Below are 12453 nucleotides of genomic sequence, written 5' to 3' on the forward strand. Positions count from 1 at the left end.
GTTTAAAAAAGGTTTGGACAAGTTCCTGGAGGATCTTGGCGTCGTTGTTGATGATACATTGAAACCCTATGCCAGTGGCGTAGCCAGAAGGCAATTTTTGGGTGGGCCAACAAGTTGGATGGGTGGGCACTAGAGTTGCCAACTTTTTGAAAGAGAAAAAAAAACCCAGCCACCTAATACATCCATGCTTTACCCCTACCCCACCCCATGCTGCACCTCTACCTCACTCCCCATTACTTTCAATGAGGGTAGCATTGCAGGCTTCAGTGGCCAATTAATTGAGAGCTAAAGGAAGTACAAAGAACTGCACTCTTCTTCAGCCCCCATTGAGCCATGGTCCTCCAACACACATATGGTATTGAAAGCCAAACACTGAACGCCAAACACATTCTGCATCCAGAGCACCTCCTGGCCTTCCATCAACAATGGATGCAGAGCACAACAAGGACATTTCCCCATAAAACTCACCATACAAAGAAATTCTGGTAATCTCAATAATAGACATGTTGTAAAGTAATTTTTAAAATCTAAAAAAAAAAGTCACTCAGAATCTAGAGCAAATCTACCATGCCAGCACTAACTTCCAAAACAAGGATCCTCTACCTATGAAAAGCGGCTCTAAAATATTGATACCTCTATCAAGAAAACTGAACAAGCCAAATTACTACAGAATGCTACATAGAAACTTCATGGTGACAGAATACCTCGGGGCCACGCACACAGAACACAAGAGCCAAATACAGAATAAGTGACCACAAACTCTATAAATATAAATTAAACTGAAACCCCAAGAAACCAGACCTTGCATGTAGTACAACACTAGAGAAACAAAAAAGAAAGGCATTTCCTCCTGTGCAAAATTTAAAGGTATCACATGCCAGGGATGATGTTTTTTTTTTGGGGGGGGGGGGGGCAGGGGGTGCAAATAGGGCAATTGTGCTTGGCTTTCTGGCCAGAGAGAGCCCCAAGCCTGCCAGAAGCTGAAGAAGGTGCAGCCTGGTAATGGGCTTTGGGGTCCTCTCCTAGATTTCTTCCCTGGGCCCCAGCCATGTCTGACATATGCCAACTCTGACATAATCTAATCACAAAATAGAAATAAAAATAATTTTGTACCTTTTTGTGTCTGGTCATTTATTTTTCATATCATATTGGTCCCTGTCTCTGGTTTCTGCTTCCCTGTGTCTTTCCTGTCCATTTGACATTTCTTCTGTCTCCATGTCCACCATCCATCTCCCATCTCTGTGTCCATATATTTCCTTATCCAGAATCTCCCGTGTTCATATCCCCGCATCCATCATCATTCCTTTGTGCACCCATGTACCCCGTGCCCAGCATCTCCCATCTGTGTTCCTATTCTCCTTCTTGTCTGGTATCTCCCCTCTGTGTCCATTATATCTCTATTCCCATACCCCCCCCCATGTCCATTGTATCTCTATTCCCATATCTCCCTCCCCACCCCCATGTCAGGCATTGCCCCTATGTGCCCATATGTCATCCCAATACAGCATCTCATCTGTGTCCCTGTCCCCATGCTCCCATCCAATGCTCATCCCTTCTGATTCTTTGTACCTATGTCCCCTCTCTCCCTCCCACACACCTTTCCTCTCTAACCAGCAACTTTCCTTCTCTCTTCCCTCCCCCTTATGCATCTGGTTCATTCTCCACTGTGGGTTCAGCATTTGACCCCCCCCCCCCCCATTCCTTTATCTCCTTGATCCAACATCCTTCTCCCTTTCCTCTAACACTAACCCTTCCCCCTCTCATAGGTCCAGTACTTCTCTCCCTTCGTTCTCACCCCCCTTGCAGGTCCACATCTCTCCCTCTTCCCTCCAGTCCTCCCCTGCATATCCAGCACCTCTCTCCCTTTGCTGCAGCCTCCCTTGCATGCCCAGCACCTCTCCCCCTTCCCGCCTGCCCTCCCCCACAAATCCAGCAGCTCTCTCCCTTCCCTCCCACACCCTCACCCAGCACATCTCTCCCTTCTCTCCCTCCTACATATCCAGCACCTCCTCCCTTCCCTTCCACCCACATATCCAGCACCTCTCTCCCTTCCCTCCCACCCACATATCCAGCAACTCTATCCCTTCCCTCCAGCACCTCCTTACATGCCCAGCACCTCTCTCCCTTCTCTCCAACCTCCCACCCACAAGCATACATGTCCAGGGCCCCCTTCCCTCCCCTCCAACCCCCATGTCCAGCACTTCTCTCCCCTCCCACAGTTCGGGCACCGCCACCTCCATGTCTTCCTTACCCACCCACCCCCCACCCTTGCCGCGCGGCGCTTGCTCACTCAGAAGTTCCCATATCAAACATTTTCTCCCCACTCCCCCTTCCTACCCTCCCCCTTGCAACATTACAACAATATCCAATCCATCCCTTCCCTTCCCTCCAACCCCCATGTCCAGCGCCTCTCTCCCCTCCCACAGTTCCGGCACCGCCAGGGCGCTACTTCCGTGTCTTCCTTACCTACCCGCCATCCTTGCTGCGGAACTACTCTCTCTATGATCGCCGCCCAGCAGGAACTTCAAACAGCGCGTCAGCGCTGTGTCAGAGCCTTCCTCTCTGCCGCGTCCCACCCAGCCTGCGTAAACAGGAAGTTGCATGAGATGTGTCAGAGAGGAAGGCTCTGACACAGCGCTGATGCGTTGTTTGAAGTTCCTGCTGGGCGGCGATCATAGAGAGAGAGCAAGTTCCGAGGCAAGGATGGCGGGTGGGTAAGGAAGACACGTAGGTAGCAGTGCCAGAACTGTGGAAGGGGAGAGAGAGGCGCCGGACATGTGAGGGTGGAGGGAAGGGAGGAATTGGTTTGGGTGCAGCGCTTCTGGGTGGGCCTGAACCAAGACTGGACGGGCCTAGGCCCACCCAGGCCCACCCATAGCTACGCCCCTGCGGCCTATGCTCAGTGTGTTGCAATGGCTAACAAAAGCAAATAGAATGTTAGGAAAGGAATGGAAAACAAAAGTGAGGAGATTATAATGCCTTTGTATCGCTCCATGGTGCGACCGCATCTTGAATATTGTGTTCAATTCTGGTCACCGCATCTAAAAAAAGATGTGGTGGAATTAGAGAAGGGTGATGAAAATGATAAAGGGGAAGGGACAACTTCCTTATGAGGACAGGCTGAAGCGTCTAGGGCTGTCTTCTTTTTTTTTTTCTTTTTTTTTTTAATTCTTTATTTATAAATTTGCGTTTACATCCATAAACATAAACATAGGAATATCAGTAATCAAACTAAAAGGCAAATAAAAAACTTACAACCAATTTTGGTTTAAAGTATAAGATACTTGATTTACATTTGTCCCCAATAAATTGGATCAAGATACTAGGAAATATTAAACATATAAAGTAAGCAAAAATCATTAGCGTCTAGGGCTCTTCAGTTTGAAGAAGAGACGGCTGAGGGGAGATATGATAGAAGTCTATAAAACAATGAGTGGAGTGGAACAGGTAGACGTGAATCGTTTATTTACTGTTGCAGTTTCCCAAATAACTCCTGGTTCTCACTCCATCCCTGGACCATCCTGACAGTAACCAGAGAGTGCTGTGGTAGTCCGAGCCAATGTTTAGTGGCGCTGTCTAGTTAAATGTTACTGAATATCAGCCTCTGGCCTCTCCTGCCTGCTTAAACCATGCTAGATATTGTTGCTGTGGAAAGTTTGCCCATTTTGCTAAAAGTCTTTCAGTTAAGTACGCTTTCTGGTTCAGAATCCAGATTTTGTCCTGGATGGAATTAATGTGTAGGCAATAAAGAGAAGCTAAGATCTGCAGCAGCCAGAGCACTGGAAACAGAGCAGATCACCAATAGAAAACAGCATAACAGCTTAGAACATTTATTAGTAGAACTACGAGAATTGGTGCTAAATGATAAAAATAGCCTGATGTGACTACATTTTGCCCTCACAAGGGCTGTATCAAGAAAAACATTGCAGTGACTTTAAATTTCTCAGATCCATTGAGTTGATACAAGGACCAGGCAACCACGTCCACAGCAGTGGAGGGAGCACAACCAAGCAGGAATTGTGAGAGGGCGAGCACAGATGTGTAAAAGGCTCTGGTCCTAGCTGGTGATCTGCACTTGTCTCCAGTGCACTGAATTATTGTGTGCCAGAAGATTGTGGGGTAAGTGAATTACTAGTAGCAATAGCATCCCAGCGTAAACTGGTCCCATCTCTGACCCACCAAGAAACTGGAATATTTTTACTAAAGGAACCTAGCTGAAGCTACCCAGGTAAAATAGGGTTACAATAGAAAGAGGGAATTATAGGGTTAATATAAGGGTAGGGTAGAGGGAGGGGAGGAATTGGGTAGGAGATTAGAGGTGGAGGATATATAAATATCATATAATTCACTCACCATAGATTGTTATATTTACTGTGGCTTGTTGTCTTGTAAGTGTCGCATGCAAAGTGTAACTGCCACTGTCACTTATTTTCACTTTCGAGATTTCCATGGAGCCGTTTGGAAAACCTGTCACCCGGCCCTCATATGGAAAAAAAAGTTTTGTGAAAAGGGAGAGCACTAGAAAGAAAGTTATGATCCGATTATTATCACTGACGGTCTCTCCTCTGTGCCAGGTGAAGGATAAGGCTGTCCCAGTGAAACTGACAGGACAGCAGGACATTCTCTCCCACTGCTGGGGTCTTTGGTATCGGGACAATTGATAAGTGTGCAGAAATCTGGTGGCTCCACAAACCCCAAAACACTGAAAGAGAGGGAGACGAGGAGCTTAGAAGCATTCACAGAATAACAAGTAGCATTTATTGTAACCCATAACATCCCTGAGATACTCAGTCCTGCTGTACCAGTTTCAAGTTTTATTCTGTGCTCGATATACCTCCTGTTTCAGAGAACTTTCAAGGCAGTTACAAAATACAATGAAGATGATAGAAATGCAATAGAAACGGTAAAATTACAATACAATGATGAAAGGTAATAAATAAAGTTAACTTTAAAATTACTTATTTGGAAATGATACCAGAGAGGATTCTGTGATAGTCCTTCAAATGCGGCAAAGGTGTGTAAGGGGGGGGGGGGGGGGGGGAGGGAATAAATAGATGAAGCATAGGAATCTCGAAATAGGAATGTCTTAGAATCTTCTTGAAATTTTCTAGGGAACTATTAATCGTAAAGATAATGGGGAGAACATTCCAAAAAAGCTGGTCCAATTACACTAATATTTCATTCTATTAGTATCCAAACAGATAATTCAAAATGATGGTATCACTAAATAGTTTTATGTGATGATCTTAGAGATCTAGGGGAGATGTAAGGGATCAGCAATCTGGAAAGATATAATGGGAAAACTGAATGGTGTATTTTATGGACTAATATAAGAATCTTGAATGCTATGTTGTGTTTGATAGGAAACCATCTGCTCTCCACAATACCTCCAACTGAGGATGGCCAAGCTATCTGTCAGTATATGGTGCTGCTTGTTAAAATGCTCAAAAATGGACCAGCCTCTAAAATCCAGTATTTTTTCAGCTGCTCATAATTTCTGCCACTTCATTCTCCCTCTGGGTGGTACAGTCCTTTCTTGAAATTGAAAAAAGCCAATATGCATCTCAACCATGTGTAAGTCCTCTTTGGGGCAAGTTCATATATGGCTTTCCTAGGTTTTAGCAGTCATGGTCGAGCAGATGGTGCTGTGGAATGCAAGATGCTTCAAGGGTCAGAGAACTCTTTTTCTGATGATTTCTAGGTGGTACAACTTTACGATATCCCCAGATCCAGCACTAGAAAATCATCAGTGGTGGCTGTAGTTTGGTATGGATTAATGGGGTGGAGGTGCATACAAGCTTTCTCTACCCCAGTGGTTCCCAAACCTGGTCCTGGAGGCACCCCAGCCAGTCAGATTTTCAGGCTATCCACAATGAATATTCATGACATAGATTTGCATGCACTGCTTCCTTGGTATGTAAATCTCTGTCATGAATATTCATTGTGGATAGCCTGAAACCTGACCGCTGGGGGTGCCTCCAGGACCAGATTTGGGAACCACTGCTCTATCCCACTCACATGGGCACGGGGCTTAGGGGGAGAAGGTTTTTTTCTCCTCTTTCCCAAATCACATACTCACTGACTCAAACGTGCTATCTCCCTTCCTTCTCCCTCCCCACAAACCCGTATTGCTGAATCAGAGCCTAAGCACTGTCCTTGGGTCACCAGTGGTGTCTCTAGACCAGTGATGGGCAACCTTTTGAGCTTGGTGTGTCAAAATTCGCCAAAAACCGAGCATAACTCGGGTGGTGTGTCATCTTCGAGAAAAAAACCATAATTTCGCGATATTTATAGTTTTAAATAACGAAAATGTATAATTGTAATATAAAACTGTATTTAATAACCAAAAACTAATTATTTAACTTACCTACTTAGTGACTTTCTTTGTTCATCTGTCAGTCGGTTTCTTTTGTTGGTCTTGATATTATTTAACTTGTGTGGGGTGCCATGAACTAAGATAAGTGAGGGGGAGGGGGAATTCTTAACTAATCTGCCTATTAGTGACCTTTTTTGTTGCTGAATTGTCATTGGCTAAATCTTCAATTGAAGGTTGGTATTTTGTACACTTCAAGCCCAAGCAAGCGCTACTAACTTCATCTGTCAATCTGTTTCTTTTGTGGTTTTGATATTATTTAACCGCTGAGAATAAGGTTTCACAAAAGTACGTAGAGGGAAAAATTGGGAGTAAAGCCATTGCTATATATTTTCAGGGTGCTAAAAGTTGTCTGGTAATCGGATCCAGGCACTTCAAATTCCTGGTAACTCAGATATTCTCTTAATAATTGCCTCTTTATTCTGCATATCGTGAAATAGAACTGGTGCACATCTTAGGAGAGTTTCTTTAATAAATTCTCCCTCACTGAGTGCCTTTTCCCTGCTGAGCTATGGAGTGAGCAATGCTCAAACTTGCAGATGTTAAATTTGTAGAACCTTTTACAAATTTAGGATGGACTTAGATTGGCTCTTATAAAAGTGTAGCTGCCTGGAAATGTATTCCTTCCTTTCATCCTCACTTTTTTCAAGAGCTGGGAATGATTAGTTTCAAAATGTCTATTTATATTCCACGTTCTGCTTACTACCGTTTCAGTACATAGAACGCAAAATGATCTGCCATTTTTTCTATATGCCATACATCTTGGTCCCATGTCTCTTGAAAGGGTCGGCTACTGCTACTACCACTTCCTTACTTAACTTGGCTTTTTATTTTTTGGGTTCTCCATCAGGAGGGCAGAGACAGAAAGATAGAATTATAGATAGCCTGTTAGCCCTGCAGGCAATTAGGGTTAACTAGCCTAACTGACCACCTTATGTAAATTAGATGGCTGCCGCTATTTCTAATGGCGGGAAACGGCACCCATAGCACATGCCCTCGCCTCTCCCAGCCTCCCCCCTCACCTATCTCAGTAATGGTGGTCAATTACAAATCCACGACACCCCAGACAGTAGATTGGATGATGTTTGCTGGTAATGGTGATCACAGGGCCCTCAGAGATGCGTCCCCCACAGCATTCCACTGCTCTCTGCTCTCTGCTTTGCCGGCCGGACGTGAGGTCAAAGATCCCCTAACGGCCATGCAGGAGCCGGGGCAGAGGGAGCAGCAGGGAAGGAAGCAATAGGAGCGCACACGGCAACCCCCCCCAACGGGTAACCATGCACCGGGGGGGGGGGGGGTGATTTCGCCAGGGGAGGAGGGTCGCGCTGCACCGGGGGGGCGCATCGGCGATCCGCCCCGGGTGTCAGCAAGGAACTCCGCTGCTTCTCTGTATGCAGCCACATGCGGCCGCGTGTCACCAAAAATGGCTACGCGTGTCAGTACTGACACGCGTGTCATAGGTTCGCCATCAGGGCTCTAGACAGATATATTGGGGGTGGGTGGAGGGTAGGGTTGGGGTGGGGAAGGCAAGCCAAAGTGACCTTCCACATTAAGCTTATCCTGATGACACAGTCTATGCTGTCTTTAAAATAGCTATTAAAAAAAATACCATAACAATTCCCAAGAATCTCCTGCAGCCCCAGAGAGGCTACTATAACTCCCAGGGTCTGTAATCTCTCACTGGTTGTAAATGACCTGGAGGACATGCCTCATAGGAGGCAGAATACTCAGACTCAGTACTGCCGCCCATGGTAATCAGGGTTCTAGGACAGGACTATCTAGGTCAGTGTTTCCCAAGTCCTGTCCTGGAGTACCCCTTGCCAGTCAGGTTTTCAGGATATCCATATGAATATGCATGAAAGTGATTTGCATATAATGGAGGCAGTGTATGCAAATTAAGTTCATGCATATTCATTGCGGATATCCTGAAAACCTGACTGAAAATGGGGTACACCAGGCCTGGACGTTTGAAACACTGACCTAAGGTTGTGAGGTTGTTTATCCTAGAATCACTCATTCTGCTCCTTACTTCCCTCCCCTTCCCAAAAGCTCACAGTGCAGTCCAGAATTTATTGTGAACCAGGACACTGAAGTCTTTATTTGTGCAAATTTTAAACAAAGTGAATGGAAGTGAATGGTATAAGCAGCATTGACTGCTACTGTTGACTTGAGAGAGATGATAATCAGCCAGAGTTGGCATTGTTTGTTCCCCTTCCTGCTGGAGTCATGTTGACAAAGCTAAATTTGGCACCACACCTCTGCTTTCTCCCTGACCAACTCAGAAGTACAAATGATACTGCCTTCTTGGAGCCAATGTCCACTGCAAGTGCACTGCTTGCACAGTGAGTTGCAATAGCCCTGTAGACTACCACTAAAACAATTGCTTGATATCATCATTCAATCAGTTCTTCTAAATGGATTGAAGTTTGGAGTCTCTGAATCTCAATATTTATTTATTTGGATTTTGTTCACACCTTTTCCAGTAGTAGCTCAAGGTGAGTTACATTCAGGTACACTGGGTGCCTCTTTTCAAAGGCAAGGAAGAGCTTTCCTTTCCTTCCCCTACGGAACCCTACAAGAACATAGCCCTCTTGGCTGTCTTCTTGGCTCCTTTAGTGGAGCACATGTGAATACACTTCTCCAAGCCATCTCCTACTGCATCTTGGATTAACAATGCCCTAAGGCAGTGGTTTTCAACCCTGTCCTCAGGGACCATCTGACCATAGGCGCTGACTCCGTGGGTGCTGTGGGTGCTCGAGCACACCCAATATTTCACCCACCAGAAGTCGTTCACCCACCGGAAGTTCGTTCCCTCCTCCCTCCTCCCTTTGAGTTCCAGGCCCCCTCCTCCGAATTTTAAAAGTCATCTATTTTACCTCGTCGCGGTTAGGGTGGCAGCAGCGGTAAAAAGCATGCAGGCTCGGCTCGGTGCTTAGTTTTTTCCCTTCTCTCTCTCTCAGCTTTGGTCCTGCCCTCATTTCCTGTGATTGAGTGGCTTATTTTTCTTTGGGGTGGGGGGGGGGGGGGGGCTGAGGGTGGTTGGAAGTGTTCTTTATTGGGAGTTTTACTAAGGTAGGGAAGTTCATGAATATAAATCATAAAATGCCCATGACTATTCTTATGTTTTTTTTTTCTCCACTGTTTTTATATATAACATCATTAATAAAAAATGATATTAACCTAAAGTTTTTTGGGGAGAAGTTGCATAACTACATAAGTAATGCCATACTGGGACAGACCGAAGGTCCATCAAGCACAGCATCCCGTTTCCAACAGTGGCCAATCCAGGTCACATATACCTGGCAAGATCCCAAAAAAGCTCAATACATTTTATACTGCTTATCCCAGAAATAAGCAGTGGATCTTCCCTAAGTCCATTTTAATAATGGCTTATGGATCTTTCTTTTAGGAAGCTATCCAAATCTTTTTTAAACCCCAATAAGCTAACTACTTTTACTACATTCTCTGGTATCAAAGTCCAGAGTTTAATTACACGTTGAGTGAAGAAATATTTTCTACAATTTGTTTTAAATGTACTACTTTGTAGCTTCATTGCATGTCCCAAGTCCTAGTATTTTTGGAAAGCGTAAACAAGCAATTCACATCTACCCATTCCATTCCACTCATTATTTTAAAGCCTCTATCATATCTCGCCTCAGCTGTCTCTTCTCCAAGCTGAAGAGCCCTAGCCACTTTAGCCTTTCCTTATTCGGAAGTCATCCCCTTTATCATTTCTGTCACCCTTCTCTGAGTTTTCTAATTCCACCGTATCTTTTTGAGATGCGGTGACCAGACTGCACACAATATTTGAGGTGTGGTCGCATCATGGAGCAATACAAAGGCATTATAACTTCCTCATTTTTTTTTCCATTCCTTCCTAATAATATCTAACATTCTATTTGCTTTCTTAGCCACCGCCTCCACTGAGCAGAGGGTTTCAACATATCATTAACGATGACACCTAGATCCCTTTCCTGGTTATGACTCCTAATGTGGAATCTTGCATTAAGTAGCTATAGTTTTGGTTCCTGTTTCCCAAATGCATCACTTTGCACTTGCTCACATTAAACATCTGCCATTTGGTTGCCCAGTCTCCCAGTCTTGTAAGGTCCTCTTTATTTTTTCACAATCCTCTTGTGATTTAATAACTTTGTGTTGTCAGCAAATTTAATTACTTCACTAGTTACTCCCATCTCTAGATCATTTATAAATATGTTAAAATGCAATGGTCCCAGCACAAACCCCTAGGGAACCCCACTATCTACCCTTCTCCATTGAGAATACTGACCATTTAACCCTACTCTCTGTTTTCTATCTTTTAACCAGTTTTTCATCCACAGTAGTACACTACCTCCTATCCCATGACCCTCCTATTTCCTCTGGAGTCTTTCATGATGTACTTTATCAAATGCTTTTTGAAAATTCAGATACACAATATCGACCGACTCACCTTTATCCACAGGTTTGTTCACCTCTCCAAAGAAATGTAATAGATTGGTGAGGCAATTTCCCTTCACTAAATCCATGTTGGCTTTGTCTCATTAATCCATACTTTTGAATATGCTCTGTAATTTTGTTCTTTATAATTGTCTCTACCATTTTGCCTGGCACTGACGTCAGGCTCACGGGTCTATAATTTCCCAGATCACCTCTGGAAACCTTTTTTAAAAATTGACGTTACGTTAGCCACCCTCCAATCTTCTGGTACCATACTTGATTTTAATGATAAGTTACATATTACTAACAATAGTTCCGCAAGTTCATTTTTCAACTCTGGATGAAAAGACCATAAACATCAGAATAGACTTGGGAAAACCTGTTGCTTATTTCTGGGTATAAATAACATGGAATCTAGCTACTTTTCGAGATCCTGCCAGGTACTTGAGATCTAGAACAGCCACTCCTGGAAATGGGATATTACACTTGAAAGACTTTGGACTGGCCCATCATGGTAATTCTTATGTTCTTATGTAAAATATGCTTCTTGGCAGTTGACAACTTTGACCCCACTGACAAATGATGAAAGAACAGGTTGTGTTGCTGTTCTGCTATACATCTGTGTCCCCGCCCGATATCAGCCCTAAACACAGTTAACTCTATAGAGAATGGCATATGCATCATGTTTCTGAAATTTACTCAGATTTTATATTATGCATATTTGCAATACATTTCTAGTTTCTGATTGGCTGATTCTACCCTTTACAGCAGGTAAATCCATTCTAGGGGAAGATACAGTCCATGCTCTAGTGCCTGAGTCAATTTTCAAAAATGTTCAAACCTCAGTTTGCAATAAGGAGCACTTTATAAAGGTGCTAAATGCACTGACACTTGCCCCTTGCCAGGTTTTTTTTTTAACTGTCAAGAAATGCCCCATTAATCCTTATTATTTATTAGCCTCATTCTGGTTTATGGTGATTTTACTTTCTATGCTGCCTTTCATTACCTGAGAAAAGAAAGACTCTGGCTGCAGAACCCCAGATGTAGTGGCTCCACCTGCAGAACACAGACTTCATCTGTTGGCCTCTGAAGTAGGGATGGCTTGTAGCTGGATCTGATCAGGGTGGGCTTTCTACCTGTAGGGGAAGAGAAGTATTCATACCTGCTTCAAATCTTCCTAATGCTGTCTGATGCACTCTCAGCTGCCAATCCAGTCAAAAAACTCCCCAGCCCCTAGAGTCACCATCATGTCTGATAAAATTCCTAGTCCCAACACTGTATGATAAATCCAGCCCCTGTGGCAGAGATAACTAAACTTTTTTTTTTAACATAGTGGAATGATCCCAGGGCTGGTCTTAGGCAGGGGTGACAGGGATGGTTGCACAAGGCCTCACGCTCCCAGGGGCCCAGCAGCAGCCTTAGCATCTCCCTCCAGCTCTCTGCTTCAGCCGTCATTGCCATCTCCTGTTCTCAATCTAACCACCTTTGTCAGCTCTATCCTACTGCCTTTTGGCTCCCTGCAGCACAGCCTTCTTCAATTTGGGCTGCCAGCAGTGTCAGTGAGGTAAACACACTGACTTCAGCAGCCAGGAATCTTTTTCTCTGCTGCAATTTCTTGTCCTGCATAGGTGGGATGGTACAAC

At 44.3% G+C, this 12453-nt stretch overlaps 1 protein-coding gene across 2 annotated transcripts in view; it reads right to left on the reverse strand.

Annotated features, from left to right (window-relative positions):
- LOC115475474 (carcinoembryonic antigen-related cell adhesion molecule 1-like) overlaps positions 1-12453 on the reverse strand; it is a 199562-nt gene that overhangs the window by 54935 nt on the left and 132174 nt on the right. Inside the window, exon 1 of one of the 2 annotated variants that reach the window (XM_030211217.1) lies at positions 11817-11941. The exons of the other annotated variant lie outside the window; for it this stretch is intronic. Within the exon in view, the coding sequence (XP_030067077.1) occupies positions 11817-11886 (70 nt within the window). The 5' untranslated portion in view covers positions 11887-11941. Of the gene's footprint in view, positions 1-11816; positions 11942-12453 lie in introns of those variants that run through there. 2 annotated transcript variants of the gene reach the window in all.

The sequence above is a fragment of the Microcaecilia unicolor genome, chromosome 8, assembly GCF_901765095.1.
Source record: "Microcaecilia unicolor chromosome 8, aMicUni1.1, whole genome shotgun sequence".
NCBI lineage: Eukaryota > Metazoa > Chordata > Amphibia > Gymnophiona > Siphonopidae > Microcaecilia > Microcaecilia unicolor.